We start from the raw sequence: 23073 nt of genomic DNA, 5'->3' as shown, positions 1-23073 counted from the left end.
GGTTCTGGGGGGGCTGTCAGGGGGCGGGGGTGTGGAGAGGGGTTGGGACAGTCAGGGACAGGGAGCAGGGGGGGTTAGATGGGTCTGGGGTTCTGGGGGGGCTGTCAGGGGGCGGGGAGCAGTTGGATAGGGCATGGGAGTCCTGGGGGTCTGTCTGGGGGCAGGGGTGTGAATATGGGGTGAGGGTGTGGATAAGAGTCGGGGCAGTCAGGGGACAGGTAGGGTCGTAGGGGGTTCTCAGGAGGGGGCAGTCGGGACAAGAAGCAGGGCGGCTTAGATAGGGGGTGGGATCCTAGGGGGCAGTTAGTAGCAGGGGTCCCAGGAGGGGACAGTCAGGGGACAAGGAGCGGGGGGTGGCTTGGGGATTCTGAGGGGGGCAATCAGGGGGTGGGAAGTGGGAGGGAGTGGATGGGGGCGGGGCTAGAGCAGGGCTTCTCCCCCCCCAGTGTCCTCTTTTTTGCTTGTGGAAATATGGTAACCCTACCTAAATACTTTTTAAAAAGTCTGGCCCTATGTGCTCTGTGTTGGTTCCATGTACAGTAGTCTTGAGTACTAAAGGAGGGCTGGGAGGTATGGGACATAACTAAAGGACCAACAAATATGCAAGTCTCTCCTACCCATAGGGGTTCAGTTGCTGCAGAAGTTACTGTAGCGATGAAGCAGTTTCACTACTACACAGCAGACCAAGGAAGGGAGGATTCAAACCACTACAGAACTCTCCTGCACAAAACCTGTTTTCTCTATCTTTGTACAGGGGAGAGGATTTTAGTGTTCTGTGGATTTAGACATTCCCACATCAGCAGTCCATCATATATATTGAATATGGATGGAAACTGTAAAAAACTACGGAAATTATTGTTCCTAACCATCTAATCAGATCCTTTAAAATATTACTGTTCTCTGAAGAGTGGTATCCTATAAAATACAAACTGTAGGAGTGGGGGAAAGGCTGCAGTCTAAATTGCACAGAGTAAAGTTTATGCATGAATCAGCATTAATTACTGCAATATTGGAGGTCATCTGTAATCCCATTGTCAGGCTTTGTGGTCAGCATAATTACCATGCTGTGCTAAGAACAGCCAGAGTAATCTCACTCCACAAAATGAGGTGCTTGGAGGAAGAGAGGACTGCAAATGTCTAAAATAAATTTGTTTTTTGCATACCTTCCATTTTAAATCTGTTTGTTTTTTATTACATTTTCTGGAGATATACCAACCAAATAAATGAAAGCTGTGTATTCATGCTGCATAATCAGCCATACTTTATCTTAAGTAACAAGAAATCTTATTCTCTTATTTGCAAGGGCATAGTTTACACACTTTCAAGCAACATTTAAACCATTTGGAGGTTTTGCTTAAGTTCAAGCTTGAAATAAATTATAGAAGTCAGCATTAAATCCACTCAAGTAAACATGTTTGTCCAGTGAACTAACACTTACCCCTTTATTTCTTTGCTTATTACTATTATTATTCTCTCTTCAATCATTCCTAAAAAGATTTGCCCCTTCACCTACTAAGATTATAAATCAATAGCATTTTTCTATGTTAATATCTATCTGAAAATATCATAAAGCAATTTTTGGCACAAATGGGACAGTACTTGTTTGGTTTGGTTTAGTTGGTGGATGATAATGGAATTTACCTTTGTGGATGATTTGGGCAGTGGTGCCCAATCTGTGACTAGGATGGCCACTAGATCCTTAAGCCCTGTATTCTAGAGGTGAAACCTGGAAAGATGGCCAATTGTTTCTTGATTCATATTGGTGATATCCTGTGCTCTTGTTGTAGCTGTCTTCTTATATGCTAAAGCAACCCCCTTAGTGCTTATCTTCATTCCAAACTGATGCTGGTTATTAGGAGAATTAAAAGGGTAAATTGGTACTCAGCTCTTCAGGTTTTTGAGGATGTATATTTACATTAATTCCTACAGTTTCTTGATTCAATTCATGGCCATGAGGTTTATTGGCATTCCTTTGAATTTGTGAATTCTGTACATAGTGTTTGCGTGTGTGGGTTTATTTTTAATGAGTGTAAGAGAAGCAAGAGTGGTTCTGCACTCGGTGTACACTAGGTGTCTGAGAGGGATTAAAACATATTGGTGGAGTTGGTATTTTGCCACTGACTTTTTTATTCCAGTAACAGCTCCAGATGAGAAAATCTTCCTAACCGTATTCTACATCATGAACCTGCTATGCAACTTTCACATGCTTTATTTTTTTATCAGGCTTTACTGTCAGACTCTGATATGACAGCATTAACTCATAAAAGTGCATGCCTACTTTATGACAGGCATTGACCAGCCTGAGTTGCACAGATTCACTTTAGTGAAGCAATTGCCTCCCTCTGAGGCTCCAATTTCTCATCTTGTCATGAATTCTGTTAAATTAACTTTGGATTGTAATAGGGAGGTGCCCAGAGAGAGAGAGAGAGGGAGAGTGTGTACAGCTTGTATAAGGTCTGGGAAAAAAATGTACCTCAGCTTTGTTTAAAAAGAGAAGAATCTTCAAACGCTCTGGGTTGTTTTTTTCCTTCTTTCACTTCTAGTACCCAACAGCATGTCATAGCATCTGAGCACTAAATAGACTCATTTAGATCTTAATTTGCAGAAAAAGAAAAGCAATCTTTAAAATATCTAAACTGTGACTCAAACTGCAAATCCTGTGCAGCAGTTGTCCTATTACCAATACTCCCATGATGCAAAATAGTTGACATAAACTTGATGTATGGTGAGCTTCAGCTAAGATTTTTCAGAAGTAAGTTTGTTGAGAATCATTGTTTACCAGAAAGAAAAAATAAAATGTTGCTTTTGCAAAATTCTGCATTTGCCCAACAAAATAAAATAAAATAAAATTTGCATACATTGAGCTAAAGCACAAGGATTTTCACAATTAATACTATAACTCATATTTCTTTTGTTTTTGTTAGCTGTAACTTATCTAGGGAGAATTGTCAGAACAAACTGCAACTGCATAATGGAAACTAGAATTTTACAGCACTTGCACAAATTAAAACAGATTGTCTTCAAACATGATTTTAAAATAATTCACAACTGAGTTTATTTTTCTGAACTACTCAACAATTTCTGAGAGAACTTTAACTATAAGGCACCTCCATGTTCTTTGAATGCAAATATCTGATCTCAGATCTTGGCTAATGTTCTTCTCCTGAAGAAACAGAATATGGGAAAATACAGCACACGAGATGAGATCTCGATCTAAGAGTAGAATTTTGTCCCTTCACCTTTTATAACACCAACCAAAAGTGTAATTAAACTATTTTTTGTTTCAATAATAGATGGACCAATCATTCCATTATGCTAATAGAATTGATGTGCCTCTGTAATGGGAGGATTTATCTGTGTGATCTGTTCTTTCTTGAATGGTCTTAAAAGGTGGAATTGAAAATATCTAAATGTTATTGAATATTACCTTGGATAACAATAACCGTCTAAATGTGGATCTTATAACTGCACATGCAAATGTGTCTATGATTGCTCTATATGCCTTGCTCTCTTTATCTAGAAATGAATATCTAGTCTAATGTTTGCTATGTGTTTCATTTTGGTATGTTTTGGAATGCACAGTGAAGTTAAAAAATCTCCAATGTTGTATTTTAGGATTTTTCATTTACAAATTGTGAATTTTGGGTCTTATTCTTAGGACATGTCTACACTAACACTTATGTCGGCAAAACTTTTGTCACTCAAAGGTGTGAAAAAACACACCCCTGTGTGACATAAGTTTTGCCAGCATAATTTCTCATGTGCACAGCACTATGTCAGCGGGAGATGCTCTCCTGTCAACATAGCTACCGCTGCTGGTTGAGCTGGTTTTATTATGTCAATGGGAGAACTATCTCCCATTGGCATAATGTGACGACACGAGTGATCTTATAGCAGCACAATTGTATCAGTACAGCTCTGCCTCTGTAAGCTTGTAAGTGTAGACATGGCCTTAAACAAATTAACAAAGCACAATTTGGCAAATCAAGACAAGTGCAATTACAATAAGAAATATATACAGTGAAGTAAATATTCCCTGGACATAGAAATTAGCTGTGGGTTTTAGGCGTAAGCTCAAAAAAACTAGAGAAAACATATAATTCTGATGGTATATGGTCATAGTTGATGAAGCGTAGTAAGTGCTGTACTCAGTGTTACAAGTAGGGTGGTATGATATGGTACACCATACCATTAAGATATTTATTGCCAGTATGCCATACCAGAAAGACAGAGGAGCAGAACGTGGGGCTGCTGGGCAGCCCCATGCCGGCACCTCCACAAGCAGGGCAGTCCAACCTCCAGCCCTTCCTTGCAGTTGCACCTCCTGTTTGGGGTCTGTACAGCCACGCTGGAGGAGCTGTTACTTTCGTCGCTGAGGTTCCTGGGAGAACCATGTGGTTCAGAAGTCTCTGACACAGTGGGAGGACAGAACTTCCCCCTTCCCCTTCCCAGGTAACGTGGGATGGGGAGAGCATGGGGGACCCAGGTTGGGGGTGTGGCAGGGAGGAGTCACGTGGGAAGTCACATGCCTCCCCTTTAGCTGGTGCCCCACTTTGTGTCCCTCCCCTGAGTTGCCTATGCACAGTGTACTGAAATTCTACTTGCACCACTGTCTATACTTGGTAATTTAACTGCCTTCAATTTAAGAAGGAAAATTCACATACCCTCTTGTTAAAATTTCACATGGATCTCCAGTACTGATTCACACATATCAAGCAAACATGGTTCCAAATAAAGATTATTCACAAGGGCTACTTATGATTAGCAAAGCAATCAGACATCCCTATTTACTATAAAACTGGAGACACATTTATGGGCAGTCTGAGAGTCCTCAATCTCAAGTATGTTCTGGTTTTGAAAACACATCTGCTAAGGCCAAACCCACTGTATTTGGAACTCAGTATATGTAGGGACCAGGTCTTGATTGCTGACACAGTGCATGGAACCTATGCTCCCAGACACTCTTCTCCCTGGAACATGGAGCATTGCCCGCAGTACTGACTGGTATTTCTAACCTTTCTCTTTCCAGCAGTAGGAGGCAGATTGTAGCTGTTTCCTGCTCTGGGAAGAGAACATACTGCATGACCCCACTAGCACATCTGCATAGGATGAACCACAAGTGAGCCCTAAATATACTAATTAGCTTCCTAGTAAGAACAAAATGTCTCCGTCCGTGTCATTCAAGCATTTAAGGTGATTCCCTACCCTTGGTTGTCCCTCACATTGAAGAGACATATTAAATCCTTAGGTCCATATACTGGGGCTGATCTCAAATCCCCCAAATAACTCCATATTTACATCAGCAATGTAGGCAGATGTTCTAGTCACAGATCAAGGTAAATGTATGGCCCCTCAAGTGACTTTTCTCATACTTTGCACAAACTGTCCAGGTTTGTATGATTGTCTTTGTAACTCTTTCCATGTCTATATAGAGGGAGCTCTTCCCATTTTCATAATGTAGCTGGAATTTCCAAAGCACTCAGCACTGGCCTAACTCTGCTCCCACTGAACTCAGCTGAGTGGGAGCAGACTTATGGCAATGCTCAGTAGACCTGGGCAAAATTTTTCAGTAGTAAATTCACTGAAATATGCATTTTGGGGGGCACAGAAATTATTCAAAAATTCAGAACTAATTTGACAAATAGTTTCCGCAAAAAAAAAAGCGAAGAAAAAAAATCAGAAATATCAAAACATTTTTGTTTTTATATTTTTTAAACAAATCATTTTGACACTTCATGTTGAGTTTACATTTAGTTTCAGAAACATAATTTTGAATCAAACAGAACAAAAAGTTTTTGGTTTAGTCAAGAAAAACAAAAATAAAAACATCAATGTCAGTTAGAAACAAACCTATTTTTTTTTATTTGGCCACCGATTCGAAAAAATCAATTATTCGTTTAGTTCTAATGCTCAGCACTTTTGAATATCCAATCTGTGAGCACTACTCTGTGTAGTTACACTTCTGGTGCCTAATCCAGAAGTTAACCTCTTACTATTCCTGTTATCCCCAGAGCTAGATCACTGTTTGATGCAAAGTTAAGGTTGAGAAGTAAAACATGAAGATCTAGGAAATTCTCAGTTAAGTTTCCCCACACCCACTTTAATGGTCCACTTGCAAGGTGTGCACTGCAAATAAGAACTGGCCAAACCTTTACTCACTTCTCATTCCAAAGCAAAATGCTGCTTTTTTCTTTGTTTCATTATTAGTTTCGGCTTGGTTTGATTAATACCTTGAGCAAGATTCTTAACTGATGTAAATGGGTCATCATTGACTGGGTGGAGCTGTACCCTTTCATACCAGCTGAAGTTCAGCCTATTGTCTTTTCATTTGTAAGGTATCTGGTCATGGCTACGCTTGCAGCTGTAGAGCGCTTTGGGTTAAACCAGCCTTCGGAGAGCGCACCAGGGAAAGCGCTCCAGTCTGTCCACACTGACAGCTGTAAGCACACTGGCATGGCCACATTCACAGCACTTGAAGCAGCATTTGGAGCAGTGCATTATGGACAGCCTTCCCACAGAGCACCTTTTCCCATTCTGGCGCTGTGGCTTGTGGGAAGGAGGTGTGGGGTGCGAGTCATTCTGGATCCTGTCCCAACGCCCCGTGATGCATCGCTTCGCATCCCAGCAATCCCTGTGTTTCTGTCCACATTTGGCGCCATCTTTCAACGGTTTCTGTGCAGAGCACGCTTTGTCTTCCCTTTCGGTCTGCAGGAATGGAGCCTGAACTGCTGCAGAACATGCTGACGAGTCTTGCCAGCACGTCTCATTTGGCAGTCGAGTTACTACTTAAGATCCAAAGTGACAGTGAGAAGTCCGACGATATCGAATCACGTAACGCATATGACACAAAATTGCTTGTCTCATTCACAGACATGCTCTCCACCATGGAACACCACTTTTGGGCTCGGGAAACAAGCACTGAGTGGTGGGATCACATCATCCTGCAAGTCTGGGATGACGATCAGTGGCTGCAGAACTTTCGGATGAGAAAAGCCACTTTCATGGGACTGTGTGAGTAGTTCACCCCCACCCTGCGGCACAAGGACACGAGATTGAGAGCTGCCCTGCCGGTGGAGAAGCTGGTGGCTATTGCAATCTGGAAGCTGGCAACTCCAGACACCTACTGATCGGTCGCTAACCAGTTTGGAGAGGGAAAGTCAATGGTTGGAATTGTGTTGATGCAAGTTTTCAGGGCCATTAATCGCATCCTGCTTAGAAGAACTGTGACTCCGGGTAACGTGCATGACATTGTGGCTGGCTTTGAACAAATTGGTTTCCCTAACTGCGGAAGGGCGATAGATGGGACGCATATTACTATTCTGGCACCAGCCCACCTAGCCTCCAAATACGTTAACCGAAAGGGGTATTTCTCCATGGTTCTCCAGGCACTTTTGGATCACCGTGGTCATTTCATTGACATTAACGCAGGCTGGCGTTAACACATCTTTCGGAACACTGGCCTGTTCAAGAAGCTGCAAAAGCCGGGACTTTTTTCCCAGACCAGAGGATCACCGTAGAGGAAGTCGAAATGCCCATTGAGATCCTTGGAGACTCCACTTACCCTTTAATGCCATGGCTCATAAACCCTACTCAGGGAGCCTGGACAGCAGCCAGGAATGGTTCAACTACAGGCTGAGCTGGTGCCGAATGACTGTGGAGTGTGCTTTTGGCTGTTTGAAGGGCCGCTGGTGCTCTCTTTATGGGAAGCTGGACTTGGCTGAAGACAGCATCCCCACGGTTATATCCACGTGCTGTACCCTCCATAATATTTGTGAAGGGAAGGGTGAAAGCTTCACTCAGGCATGGGCCTTGGAGGTTCAACACCTGGAGGCTGAATTTGCACAGCCAGAGAGCAGGGCTATTAGAGGGGCCCAGCATGGGGCTGCAAGGATTAGGGATGCCTTGAAGGAGCAATTTGAGGCTGAAAGCCACCAGTAATGTCTGGTGCTCTGCACGGGAGTTAAGTGCAGTGACTGTGTTTGGTACACTGACTTGCAGTGCTTGTTGCTTTCCTGGGCTAAGGTATATTTTGCTTTATGCACTAATAAAGTATGTTTTCAAAGGAAAAAGCTCCATTTATTGAAAAGAAAATTCATTTATTGAAAAAAAAAACAAAGTAACACAGAAATACCAAAAGGGCAAGGGGGTGGGGTGGGGACTGGTTCACTCATAGGCTTGAGTATATCCTGATTTCATACTCTCGAATCCTGTCTGGAGTGCTGCACTTCAGGATGGCTATAAGGCATGTTGGGGGGGGTTGCATGCAGTGGATAAGAGTAATAGTTTTTGTGGGTGGGTGGTGAAGCTACGGGTGTAGGAGGCAGCTGGGGGCGGTAAGAACCCGGATGTTGGGGAAAGTGGATTGGAGGGGACATGGGGCCAGAAGGGGAAGAGTTTTGGGACAAGGGCTGCAGAGAGGGACGAGCACAGTAGTGCTTCACCTGCATGGTGATGAGCCCTGGATAGAGTCCGTTTGGCGCTCCATTATGCTAATCAGCCGTTCTGTGCTTTGCCGCCGGTGCATTGCATTTTCCTGGTGGATCCTCCTTTCACTCTCCCTCCACTTCTGTGCCTTTTGATTCTCATTTACAGACTGCTGCATGACTTCATGCAGCATGTCTTCTTTGCTTTTATGCGGCCTCTTCCAGAGTCTTCTCAGTCTGTCGGCTGGTGATAAGAATGACGACTGAGATCTCAAGGTTGCACCTAGACAGGCAAAATGCAACACTTAACAGAGGCAGCATTGTACACACCAGAGAGAGCAATGATTCCTCGCTGCTGAGGGTGACCAGGGAAGCAAGGGAGGGTCTTCTTCTACAATGCAGCTTCCGCCCTGGCCTGTACACAGCTTGCCTGTGTGCAGCAATGGTCCCCCCCGCACCTCACGGCACAGTGGCGCGGATATGTTAGCCTGACTGGGACATGGACCATGCTGGCTCTCCCAATAAAACTGTGCAGGTGCATTGCCCATGTTCTGGCTGAGGATGCCGATTGCCGTGATGTGATAGACCACATCAATGCACTATTCCGCATCTAGGCATGCATGCAGCCCTTACCCTCCTCACCCAAAGAGTCCGTACCTAAAAACTTACTTTCTGAAAAGAAACCCTGTCCATCATGGCTCTTGATATGTGCCCGAAGGTATCGTAATTCCTACGGCTGGAGCGCAGCTGGGACTGGACAGCTTCCTCCCGCCAAACACTGATGAGGTCCAGGACCTCGCCATTGCTCCATACTGGGGATTGCCTGGCACGTGGAGGCATGGCCACCTGGAAAAATGCGCTGAGAGCACTCCACACCTGGCTGAGCAAACAGAAAGGGGATTTTCAAAATTCCCAGGGTAAAGGGTGGGACTGATGCTTGGTCACCTGAGGACAGGGCAGCAGAGTTCAAAAGTGATGACCAGAGTGGCTAGAACAGGCATTGTGGGACACTTCCAGAGGCCAATCAGAGCGCATTAGGTGTCCACACTGGCGCCGTGGTGCTCCAGCGAGAGTGCAACAAGCGTTATTCCTCTCAGGGAGGTGGAGTACCAGGAGCGCTCCAGCCGTGGAGTCAGAGCGCTCTACGTGCCTTGCCAGTATAGACGGGGAGTGAGGTAGACGCTCTTGGCAGCTTTATTGCGCTATAACGCGCAAGTGTAGCCAAGGGCTCTGCATACTACTAACTTTTCCCTGGGACCTCTCTGTATTTCATTTTAAGACTTCCCAGGAGCACTGGGAAAGTCAGAGAGAATATAGACATCTCTGTTGTTGTGAGAAGGGCTGTGGACCCTCAAAGGCATCTCTGATTAGAGAGATAGGTAAACAGAGCTCCTCCCTAGGACTCTTGCAGGTGGGGTGGGAGGAGCGGGGGAGTATTAGTGAAACTACCTTTGTAAAAGTAGAACTGAATTTCTTGCCATAAAATGTAAGTGCACATGTATCAGCAGGCCCAAATACATTCATTGCAGTTGTGTATGTAGTTAACCAGTTTGCACATAAAAACTTGTATGTGAATATTTGAACCATTTAAAAAAATGGTCCAGATCCCTGGGTGACAATAAATACTTGCTCCAAAAGAGAACATGGGATCCTCACAAAACTATTTATTATGATTATTTATATTGCAGTAGTAGGTAGGAGCCCCATTCATGGACTGGACCACATTATGCTAGGCACTGTACAAACACAGAACAAAAAGATGGTTCCCTGGCCCGGTACTGTCCTGATCATACAATGCAGGATCCTGTTGTATTTACAGACAGGCTCAGGTGGCCATGTTACCAAAACTTATTGTAAAAATTTCAATCCTCCCTGTTTTAGGTTTCCAAGGACAAAATCCAGACTACCCATGGTTTGGGATTCCTGCAATATAAGACTATGGAGCATTTTACAGGTTCCCTGTGCTCATTTTTGACTGATTAAAGATAAAATTATAATTGCCTTTTCCACTTTAAACTATTTTCGTCTTACTTCTAGTGGGAAAACATACCACCCCCACCACTAGCGTTGGCCAGAAAAATGGAGCACACAATGAACTTATCAGTAGTCAGTCAACATAATACAATATGTATGTGGTAAACTAGTTTCAATATGAACACTTTCTGTACAGTGAGGCTGCTTCTCCGCATGCTCTCCTGTGCATTTTGCTATAAGTAGGGTCCTACGAAATTCACGACCATGAAAAGCATGTCATGGACTGTGAAATGTGTTCCTTTTTCTGCTTTTACCTTATACTATACAGATTTCACAGGTGAGACCAGCATTCTCAAATTGTGGGTCTGACCCAAAAGGGAGTTGCAGGGTTAGGGTTATTTTAGGGAGGTCGCGGTATTGCCATCCTTACATCTGAGCTACCTTCAGATCTGGGTAGCCAGAGAGCAGTGGCTTTTGGCCTGGTACCCAGCTCTGAAGGCAGCACCCTCCCATCACCCCCAGCAGCAGCGAAGAAGTGAGGGTCACAATACCATACAGTGCCATTCTTATTTCTGAGCTGCTGCCTTCAGAACTGGGTGGCCAGAGAGTAGCAGCTGCTTACTGAGGGCCCAGCTCTGCAGGCAGCAGTGCAGAAGTAAGGGTGGCAATACCATACCATACCACAACTTCTGCGCTGCTGTGGGTGGTGGCTCTACCTTCAGAGCTGGGTTCCCAGCCAGCAGCCGCCACTTTCCAGCTGCCCAGCTCTAAAGACAGCGCTGCCGCCGCCAGCAGGAGCGCAGAAATAAGGGTAGCATTACCGCAACACCCCCCCACCCCACCCACCCAAACAATAACCTTGCAACTCCAACATGATTCCTTTCTGGGTTAGGACCCCTACAATTACAACATCATGAAATTTCAGATTTAAATAGCTGAAATAATGACATTTACAATTTTTAAAATCCTATGACCGTGAAATTGACCAAAATGGACCGTGAATTTGGTAGGACCCTAGCTATAAGGACAAGCAGGACATCTACAACTGAAATAGCAAAAGTCCCAGAAAAAATATAGAGCAGACCTGCCTCAAAATGAACATATTTGCTAGAGGGAAACCTTCCTCTCCTACAACTCCCCACCAGCCTAAACATATGGGGAGCTGGGAAGTGAGGCAGGAAGCAATTCAAGGACAGTACTTGTACGTGGTCCCCTGAATCCAGAATTAAGTCTTATCTCCATCCCGAGCTTTAGCTTCCATCAGACTCAAATCCATGCAGATTGGTTGCATCTGAAGCTACAGAATCAACATCCTCCTCCTTTCCAGAAAATTTGAAAGGATTCAAATCTGGGGGATTGGATTTGACCTGTTTGCCCGTAATTAACATATGCAAGGGAAAAGTTAACATTGGTGTAAAATTTTAACACATTAGATAAGTAAAAAAGGAATAACATGTCATTAGGCAATGATTTATCGGAGTGAAGGCTGCCAAAATGCAATATCGTATCTGAAGCTTCTAGTTCAAGTTAACCTCCATCAGCTCATTGATGCATATTCAACTTTCCTCCTCAGACTCCCTGATCCATATCCAGAAGCATAACTATCCAATCTGAAATTAAATTTAATAACATCTCCATTTTTAGACTTCCACCCACCCCCACTATTCACTTGCTCTCATGGATGCCTAATTTCATTGGAAACTGGAACCAGTTAAGCTGGGTTTGTTTTTGTTTTTTGTATTTGAATTACGAATTGATAAAGAAATTAAATTCTTTATGCAGAAATCAGAAACATATTAACTTTTGAAACCCCATATTTTTTTTTTCAAAATCCTCTTCTGACTTGAAAGTGTGACAATTCTCAGTCTCAATGGACTTATTTTAACAAATTATTTCACCCTTCTAATGAAATCGATGTGTCAACCTTCAAATTGGATTTTATTATGTAAAAATGACACATCGTTAACAGTTCGGCTTCTCAGGTTCATTTTTTGTCATGTCTGCCTTTGTCAGAGACAAAGATAAGGTTTTATTATTGTTTCCTCCTGTTACCACTGTGGAGCCAAAACAGCTGTGGGAGAGTGAACTGAATTTCATTCTGATTCATGCAACATCCACAGAATTATTAACTAAGCTCTAATTGCAGAATCTATATTGTTGGTGGTGGATGACCCAGAAAAACAGAACTAGGCTTCCAGATTGCAGACTGAGTTTGGCTGGCAGTTAGAAATAACAGGTGAAATCCTGTCCTGTTGAGATCAGTGCCATTGATTGCAGTGAGGGCAGGATTTCATCCAGCATCTTTTGTAGTTGTACAGTGAGCAGGTTTTGTCATTTGGAAAACAATAAACATGGAGCCCCTCAAAGTATTTTAGAGGCCTTTTAGCCCTCACCCTAAAGTCAACTTACAACTACAATTTGTTTTATATTTGTCAGTGATATATAATAATGCCTGAGATCACGCTGCCATTGACTACCAGTGCTGTCTCCCTGCCACGGCTTCGGGGAGCAAATTGCAATAGTCATTTTCTCCCCACTGTTTGTTTAAATTAAATTATTTGTAAGTTTATCACGGTGTGTAGTAAGCATTTTACAGAAATAACGCTTAGGAATTTATTCTCAGTTAATGCTTAAGGCGGAAATGCCTACATTCAGATGTGCAAATATGGTTCAAAATGTCTCCCTTCTCCCTGATCAACAGGAGGGGATGTTGATAGGACAGCAGGATACTGGAGGAGAAAGAGGAGAGACTGCAAGAACACATGCTTGGCAGGATAAGTCTGGCCCCCTCCTCCTTGAGTCCTCTGCTTTCCTATTGGCTGGGCTGATGGCACAGGACTAAGTGGCTTTGATGCCCATCTGCCCCATCTATGTAAACTCTCCTGAGATTTTTTTCAAAAGCCTCTTGTCCCTGTTAGCTTGGTGCTTGCAAGAATTAGGATCCAGAAGGATGTGGAGTTGGCTGAGCATATTCTGATTTGATCAAAGATGCTTGTAAGGTGAATTTGGCGGGGAGCTGTTGAGTCAACCTGCATCAATCTGGAAAAGTATGAACTGTGAAGTGGCCTGGATCATTTAGTAGGCATGTGGCTGAGTGATCACACACAGGGACACTTGCAACACAGGGGCTGAGCTTTTTAGGGTTAATGGAGCCCATCTGTTGCATCCAGAAGCTGACATTTGACTCTGTCTCCTTAAGGGCTTGATCAGGCAAGAAATAGTTGCCAGGCAGTAAGGATGGGCGCATGCAATGAAGCTAATTGCTGTTGCCCCCAGTGGCTAGTGCAGATAAAGCTTAAAAGAAAAGGGCCAGCTCCCAGAGGTAAATGAGACCCAAGATTTTGCTGGTGGACCTTGTGCTTGTAGGAGAAGGGGGCATGTGAATTCTGTGCAGACTGAGGTCCCTTCTTGTTTACATCTATCCCCTCATTTTAGGGAGAGGGAGAGAGAATTCAGAAGTGAGGTAAGTCCTGGGGGGGTGCGAGGAAGGTTTACCCTGAGTTATTGGTATATGGCGGGAGCCTAGTAACTCACTGTTAGACCCAGTTAAATGCCTGGTATGTGAGAGCAGGGGGGTGGGTGCCTAGCTCAACTTCCCAGTGATAAATTAATAAAATTGCAGCTGGCCACTTCAATCCATCCCTGTGTCTGTTGTTCACTCAACTGCATGTCCTGATCAATGCCTGTAAATGTCTGCTCTCTACTGTCCTGTTTCAAATTCCCAAGACATATTTGGCCCACAAACTTGCAGAAGATCTTTTGCAGAGCTAAATCTAATCAGTCGTTGAATGTGATTAACTATTCACGGACAATTTTTTTGCACTGTTTGCTCAATTCTGCTGATAGTACAGTATTACTCAGATGCTCTAAATTTCTGCTAATAACATATTTGAAACCAGTAGCATCCTGGATTAATTTAACCACTATTCCAAGTATGTCAATCATGAATCTGAGTAACCAATCATTTCAGTTGTATTCATTTTTCCCCTTTTTTCATTCACAGGATGCTCTGGCCCCTTGGGAATAGAAGGAGGAATTGTATCAAACCAACAAATTACTGCATCATCCACCCATCGGGCTCTTTTTGGGCTCCAGAAATGGTATCCGTACTATGCACGACTTAATAAGAAGGGTCTTGTAAATGCTTGGACTGCTGCAGAAAATGACAGATGGCCATGGATTCAGGTAACAGATGGAGTTGTGGGAGGAAAAAAAAAATCTCCTAGACTCAATTGCCAGAGTCATTTAAGAAACTGATGAAGATAAGTGGTAAACTAATAGCAGGATTCTTGTTCACTGTCATAAATGCATCCTAGATTAAAGGGTGGTGGGAGAGGATCCTAATTTCAGCTTCTTTATGTGTGTAAAATATACAAATCTTATATAAAAACACAACATACAGTTACAATGGAGTATTAGGGTAAGAATCTTCTGTACATAAAAACAGATTCTTATCAAAGAGTCAGCTTTTCAGATATGCCACATCTCTGTTCATTAGTGCTATAGTAGAATTTAGCAGCAGCAGCTGTTGATGGACAGCCTTTGATATTTATAAAGCCATAGGCTCAATCCTGAAGTCTTTATGCAGAAAAAATTCTCATCTGCTTTATTAGGAATTTTGCCCAAGAAGGGACTTTAGTGTAGGACCCTCTATTTGTATCCTCTCCATCTAGCTACGTAACACACATGCCCACATAAAATAAGTCAGTGTGTGCATTATAACAGATGCAGTGGTAACTGTTGTAGTTAAGATTGAAATATGTCTTCTATTTGAATCCCATTTTCTAATGTTTGTAATTTGCTCAAACATATTTTTGGGGGCTGAAATTCTCCATACTTTATCTCTGCCCAGAAGAGAATATTTCTGGAAAGTTGCAAATGGAAACGTCCACTCAATTGATATATTTCATTACCATGCAAATTGTGTAGTTATTTGCACAGGTGGATTCACTTTGCACAGATGTACATGACTACACAAGTGGCAAAGGAGTGGAATATCAAATCTGATGGCTATATGTTAAGGAATAGTGTTTTAAGCTTGATATCAGATTTGTAACTAATCTTAGCTGGTGATTTCTATAGATAGTTTTTTTTTGTTTTTAATTATGTGTATGTATTGGACTAGCATTTAGCTACTTTAACTATTTTGTTACCTAATAAAGCTTGTTGCATGGTAATATATGTTACAATCCACTCTCCTATGTAACATATAAAAGGAGCCACTTTCATGTTAGTATCTATATGGTCTCATACAAGTAAAATATGTAAAATATATGCTTAATAATATTCACATGCAAATTGCATAGTTTTTTTTCCATGTGGGATATTTTAGTTCTTACATTGACTCCCTGTGTTACTTTTGTGCACAGTTACTGACTAGTAGATAAAATATATGTTCACAAGTGTTATATGCACTTTTCCTACTTACCTAAATTTTAGGTCCAAAATCTCTTACAGGTAAAAATTTCAAAACTACCTGTGATATTCAGGAGCAAGAGAGTTTTTGAAAATTTTACCCTATGTTGTTTTATTATTATTAATTATTATAGTTCCATAGTGAAAAAACAAACAGCTTAAGCATCTTAAGATCTGTTTCCTTCCATAAAGTCCAGCAGGGAGTTGGAAATTCCTGAATATACACATTGAGAAGGAATGGGAGAGAATAAAGAAAAGGGAATTGGGCAGAAGTATGTTCTTGGAGTCAGAACCTAACTTAAAAGTAAAATGGGAACATGAAGTAGTAAATTGTCCTTTTAGGCTCCAGTAAACTAGAGAAGTTGGCTCCAGTAAACTAGAGTGGGATTTTCTGCTTGATTCAGAGCGTGGACTTGAACCCGGGTTTCTCATTTCCTATATCAGTGCCCTAATCACTGGGCTGTTAGCTATTCATGGGGCACTCTCTTTTTATATATTTTTTTCACAAAAAAATATAGCAAGGTCTTTTGTGTGAAATGAAATTCTTGTTTTCCAGTCAGTCCTTCTAAGGACTGTAGCCCATAGGGCTAGCTTTCCTTCATTATCTTCATTGCCTTGCCTTCATTATATTTTGTTTTAGTATATTAATCAGTAATGCAGGGAACCTGTATCCTGTAAGACATTCGCTTCGGCAGTTAGCATAAGGCTTGAGACCTATGAACTTTGGCACAGATAAATGACCTAATGGTCTCCCCTAACTTTTGGGGAACTGAAAATAGAATTTGCAAGGGGGAATTTTGACCATAATGACACCTATCAATCACAGGAACAGGAAGCAACATCCACAGATGACTAACCACAATTATGCCGTGGCACTGAATTGACATATATGATAATAAGTTGAGATCTTTTCTATACTAACCTATAGGAGACATACACACCAACATTAGTAAGGTGAGGAAATACACATAAGGAAGAGGGGAGAAACCCCTGCTGAATATGCAACAGACATAGTGGTGTCAGCATAACATATTATAAAAGTTGCATCCCAGCCTATGGGCAATAGGAGAGAGAAATGTAGCCCTTGGAAGATGCCAGAATGATGGCCACTGGTGATGAGGAGGAAGGTGATGGTGATGAGGAAGATGGTGGCTAATATTTCAAGTTATTCTGCAAGGGATAGTGTGAGTATATGGATAATCATATGTACTTTCTGTAGTATCTCTATCTACCTTACTCAGTTGGAGTGTTTGTGATTGTATTAAATGTATTAATAAACTATTTGTAAATATAGAAGAGTTCCTATAGTGTGAGAGTTACTGCTGTGCACATCGGGGTTTCCAACTATATAGTACTTTGAATAACACTGGGCCTAATCTTGAGACAAGAACCTGTCAACTCTCAAAGTGATAGCTGGGAATTCTTAAGTAGTCAATAGAATTAATACATAATCTATAGATCAGGACTCAGTCTAGTGTTAGCAGATTTTCCCGTTACTTTGGGGTAGCTCATTTATTTAGTGTTCTGTAATTCTATCAATGTACTCCTTGTGTCACTTGTGTTCTCGTATGGAGCTCTACTTCTCCCTTCTGATAGCTCCCTCCCAATGGAGCTATCCTGCAGGACCTAGGTTCCCCAGGGCTGGGTTCTTCCAGCTGCAGAATCTCACACACACACACACACACACATTAACAGAGAGTGTCTGAGAGGACCGGGTTAATCAGCACTCCCAAGCTGACCCCTTATATGTCACTGGACTCAGGCTGGGTTGAGCAGCATTTCCAAGCTGTCATCCTCATAGGACCTTGGATTCAGCAGGCTGGGTCAAACAGCACCTCCAAGCTGTGTCAAACAGCACCTCCAAGCTGACACCCTCATATGCCCTGGGCACTGCACTGGAATAGAGTACGCCTGAGCAGGCTGGGTCGAGCAGCACTTCCAGACTGCCATCCTCATATGTCCCAGGTTCAGCATGTCGCTATCCCCACTTTCATGTTACAATTGTTCTGATAGTAACCCACTTGATGAGCAAACCCCAGAGGATGTCTGGGCACTGCAGGGATCTTTGGCTTAGGTATGAAGAGTGTTGCTGCAGAGCGAATGAGAAAGCCAAAAGACACCCACGAGGGGGGGAAAAGAGAAGCAACTGGTTTAACCATGAAAGTTATTTATTGCCAGATAATAACCATAGGGGAGCCAAACAAACAAAACAGTTACAATATTAAATCTAACTTAAATTTGATAAGTCAGGTTTAGAAAACTATAACTGATCATACAAATGCCTTCCTGTCCCATCTTCGATGCAAATGAGCTAGGGGAGTTTCCTTAATCCTGTCACCTTTGTCCAAGGGTTTTAGGTGCATCCCCCACTGCCTTTTCATTGCTTTTTGTAAGTTTTTCTTCTGATCGGCTTTGGTTCAAGCAGAGGCTGGGGGGTCCTTTGTGAGTCAGACAGGTTGGATACTGCACCCTGGTTCCCCAAAAACACAGAGCTGACCAGTAATACTAGATAGTGTTGATTCTATCCTATTCAGATTCTTATACAACTTTTATCACCATAGTATTTAAGTGCCTTTCAATAATTAAGTAAGTAATGTGCCTAGCCTATCTCACATGACTCTCTTATTTTGTTCCTCCATCTCCCCCTTGCATGTAGAATGAAAGGTGGTCATGTCTGTGGTGATTCTTAGAAACTGCAGCAGTTTATCTAGAGACCTGGAATAGATCCCATCCAACCATTCTTCCTGGGCATAAATAAGGTTCCCTGCAGTTTACAATGTGGATTTTTCAGGAAAGACATTATAATTGAAGTTCAGTGTGAACATTGAGAGCTAGTGTTGCATTTTTTAAGACTAGAGATTTTCTATAGTTTCATTATAGCTGGAGCACTAGAGATAGCTATAGTTAAGGTTGCCTGAGCATTTCCATTATAACCTGTTTTCAGTCAGTCATAACGTTTTGAAACCTTCACTTATTGAAATGAAATTTTCCAGGGCTTATCTCTGCCCCAGGGTAACTTCTGTTTTAGCACCCAAAGAAAAATTGTTGAGCTACTTTTCAGTAGGGGGGGAGAGTGAACATAAAAATACTTTATTCCCATAAAAATAAATAAAAAAAATCTTGCAATATTTTTCTGAATACCTTTAGTGTTAAAATAGCTGGGGATTAAAAAAAAATCTAAATTGGGAAGGGAAACAGTCCTTGTCGAGGAGAAATGCCTTTGAGGTTCTGCCGGAAATTGGTTTTGATTTCTCAGAGATATGAACCATTGGAAAATCAGATTTCATGGATGCATTGTACTTTGCATTGGAGCCCTGTTTCATTCTCTGACCAGTAAAATACTTATTAAGGGGCAGATATTGCCTGGTCCTCACATGGGTGCACAGAGTGGGGGAAGTTAGAGAGCAAAGGAGAGCAGCAGCAGGAGTCTCAGACCTCACCGTTGCACAAGAGCCTGGGAGAATTTATTTTATTTTTGCATTGCAATCCCTGGTCTCACCTAGCGCTCACCAAAGGGAGGTGGTGTTCTGTATTGCCTCCACTGCAGGGTTGTGCCTAAGAACTATCTAGCTTTAACTGAGGATAGACTCCATAGGAGGCCAGTCTAGCACCTTTCTTAGAATTGAAGGCTCACAGGCAGATATGGAGGATACGAGAAAGTTAATATAGCCTGATACTGCATTAACTTTATTAGGCTTTGTCCTAACAGATAAGAGGAACTGACCACAGAAATAAATATTAATGGAAGCTTAGGTAAAAGTGATCATGGCTTGATCATATTTATAATGTGCAAGCAGAATAAAGTCCAGACCAGTAATACATATATACTTGGTGCTTTAATGGGGCCAATTTCACAAAGCTGAAAACAATTATGGGTCAGGTCAGCTGAGGAGAAGAATTTAATTAGAAAAATGTGAATAATAACTGGGAATAATTTAAGAACACCTTTCTAGATGCCCAAAAAGCTACAATCCCACAATTGAGGGAAAAGGCTGTGCTAGTTGAAAAACCAACCTGGTTTGAAGAGAAAGTGAAGGTAGCTATAACAAATAATAATAATAAAATAATGTATAACAAATGGAAGAAAGGATGATTGATAGTAATTAATATGAATCAGAAATTAGGAATTGTAGAAACTTGATAAGAGAAGCAAAACGACACAAGGAGAAATGTATGGCCAGCAAAGGTACAGACAAAGAGGTTTCTTTGTTCTTAATATATTTTAAAAACTAACAATGGTATTCGTTCATTAGTAGATGGAAATGGTAGAATTATCAACAATAATGAAGAAAGGCAGAAGTGTTCAATAAATATTTGTTCTGTATTTAGGGAGACAATAGACAGAGTCTCATACTGTGACATTCTTTCCATTGCACTAGTATCTCTGGAGGATGTTAAACAGTAGCTACTCAAGGGAAACACTTCTAAACTGGAAGGTCCAGATAACTTGAAGCCAAAAATTTTAAAAGAGCTGGCTAAGGAGATTGCTGGACCATTAATGTTAATTTTCAATAAGTCTTGGAAGCCCTGGAAAAGTTCCAGAAGATGGAAGAAAGCTAATATTGCGCCAATTTTTAAAAAGTGAAAGTGGCATGACATGGGTAGTTATAGGCCTGGCATCAATCCCAGGCAAGATAATGGAGTAGCTCATATGGGACTCGATTAATAATGAGGAGAATATAATTAATGCCAATCAACCTGTGTTTATGAAAAAATAGATCCTGTCAAACTAAATTGACATGTTTTTTTGATGAGATGAAAGGTTTGGTTGATGAAGGTAATAGTGTTGACATAATATACTTAGATTAGTCTAACGTATTAGACCTTGTGACATTTTGATTGAAAAACTAGAATGATATAAAATTAACATGGCACACATTAAATGAATTAAAAGTTAGTTAACTCAAAATGCAATGTTAAGTGGGGAACCATCATCAAGCAGGAGTGTTTTCAATGTGGTCCTACAGGGATCAGTTGTTGGCCCTCTGCTATTTAACAATTTTTAATCAATGACCAGGAAGAAAACATAAAATTGTCACTGGTAAAGTTTGTAGATGACACAGAAATTAGAGTGGTAAACAACGAAGAGGATAGGTCACTGTCTCAGTGATCTGGATCTATTGGTAAACTGGACACAAACAAACAATATGCTGTGTATATGGCTAATGTCAATGCATACATCTAGGAACAAAGAATGTAGGTCATAGTTACAGAATGGGGGACCATATGGGGGAAGCAGTGACTCTGAAAAGATTTGGGGTTCATGGTGGATAATCAGCTGAACATGAGCTCACAATGTGATGCTGTGGCCAAAAAAAGCTGATGCAATCCAAGGATGGATAAACAGGGGAATTTCAAGTAGGAGCAAGAGATTATTTTTCCTCTATCTTTGCACTGGTGTGATCACTGCTGGATACTGTATACAGTTCTGGTGCCCACAATTCAAGAAGGATGTTGATAAATCTGAGAGTAGGGAATTCAGAGAATAGCCATCAGAATTATTAGAAAACGTGTCTTAGAGCAGCCTTTTTCTTTCTGAGGTCCCCCAACGTGCTATAAAAAGTACATGGCCCACCTGTGTCATGACTGTTTTTCTGCATATCCACTATATTAAAAGCTGTATTAAATTGATATTTATATATGTGTATTTTTAACTGTATAATATAAAAAAGAAAAAAGGATAATATAAGTACAAAAATAAAAATCAAAATATTCTTTTATTTTACATACTTAGTGTGAAGCTTGTTGCATGTGCTCTAGTGTCTGTTTGCCAGAAGATGGGAGTGAGCACCAGGGAATGGATCACTTGATGATTACCTGTTCTGTTCATTCTCTGAGGCATCTGGCATTGGCCACTGTCAGAAGACTGGGCTAGATGGACCTTTGGTCTGACCCAGTATGGCCATTCTTATGTTAAGTGGTGACTTGATTTTACAGTCTATAAGTACCTATATGCAGAACAAATGTTTAACAATGGGCTCTTCAGTTCAGCAGAGAAAGGTATAACACAATCCAATGGCTGGAAGTTTAAGCTAGACAAATTCAGACTGGAAATAAAATGTAAATTTTTGACAGTGAGATTAATTAACCATAGGCACAATTTATCAAGACTCTAGTACTGGCAATTTTTAAATCAAGATTGGATTTTGTTCTAAAAGATCTGCTCTAGGAATTATTTTGGGATGGTTCTATGTTCTGTACAGGAGGATCACATTGGTCCTTTCTGGCCTTGGAATCTACTAACTTTCTGGCCAATTTCCTGTAGTTCTTGCGAGAAAGGGGAAAAGAGGAACATTCCTTCCATCTTCAGCCCACCCCTTTTTGCCTCCCCACCTGTAAGCGCTGCCCCTGAAGAAGGCTCCCTGTGGGATGTAGGCCAGGGTGGGAGCGGTAGAACACAGTGCTGTGGAATCGGCTGACCTCATCCACTCTGTGTGCAGGATGGAGGAGGTCTATGCAGAGCATCACCTTCATGGTAGTCTGATTGATGGAATAGTTGGGCTCTCAGATTGGCAATTTTTTTTTCTTCAGAAACTGAATAAATGTTTCACAAAGATTAGGTAGAATGATATGAAACAAGAAACTCATTTATAGATACATATTAACATATGGTTCAGTGAACCTAAAACAGTAGCGTGTTTCTTTATCATAGTTTCCAATGTAAAGAAAATTCTTAGGGAAGTTGTTATACAATGGACAAAGTCCCACAAAGTATAATTATATTCAGACCCTAGCTATTTTTGTCTGTAACATCATTATCTTTTGTCATTTAATTTCTTTATTTATATGCAGCCCGTCAAGTGAAAGGTTTTGAGTACTTTGCTTATAACTCACTTGTAATGAGTGCAGTTTTCCCCCTAATCTTTCAGGTGTCTGACACACATGAACTAATTAGTATGCAATTTCATTTTCCTGCATTCTCCTGATGAACTGAAAACTGAAATTGCTATTTTAAATTTATGCTCCCGGCATGTAATTAGTGATGACACTACAATGCTTGTAATCGGCTGGCGATTTAAAGGGTCAATGACCATGTTTTTGAAAGCAAATTAAAGGCAAACTCAGTCATCACTCTCTTTTTATAAAGTTCTGCTGACCTTTGATTTTCCTTATAGGTTTAGAATATTAATAATATAACATCCATGTTAACCACTTACTGCTTCATTAGTGATAACAGACATTATTGTTTCTAATTAAAAGGGGAGAAATTCATATTTTTATACTTTTATTTTAATAATTGCTGGTTAGAGATGATCAAAAT

At 41.4% G+C, this 23073-nt stretch overlaps 1 protein-coding gene across 1 annotated transcript in view; it reads left to right on the top strand.

Annotated features, from left to right (window-relative positions):
* EDIL3 (EGF like repeats and discoidin domains 3) overlaps window positions 1–23073 on the top strand; it is a 440325-nt gene that overhangs the window by 277315 nt on the left and 139937 nt on the right. The window contains exon 6 of the mRNA XM_034773693.1: window positions 14401–14582. Within this exon, the coding sequence (XP_034629584.1) occupies window positions 14401–14582 (182 nt within the window). The remainder of the gene's footprint in view (window positions 1–14400; window positions 14583–23073) is intronic.

This window comes from Trachemys scripta, chromosome 6 (genome assembly GCF_013100865.1).
Source record: "Trachemys scripta elegans isolate TJP31775 chromosome 6, CAS_Tse_1.0, whole genome shotgun sequence".
Taxonomy (NCBI): Eukaryota; Metazoa; Chordata; order Testudines; family Emydidae; genus Trachemys; species Trachemys scripta.
Note: the sequence above shows the minus strand (reverse complement) of the source record. Positions and strands in the feature narration are given on the sequence as shown.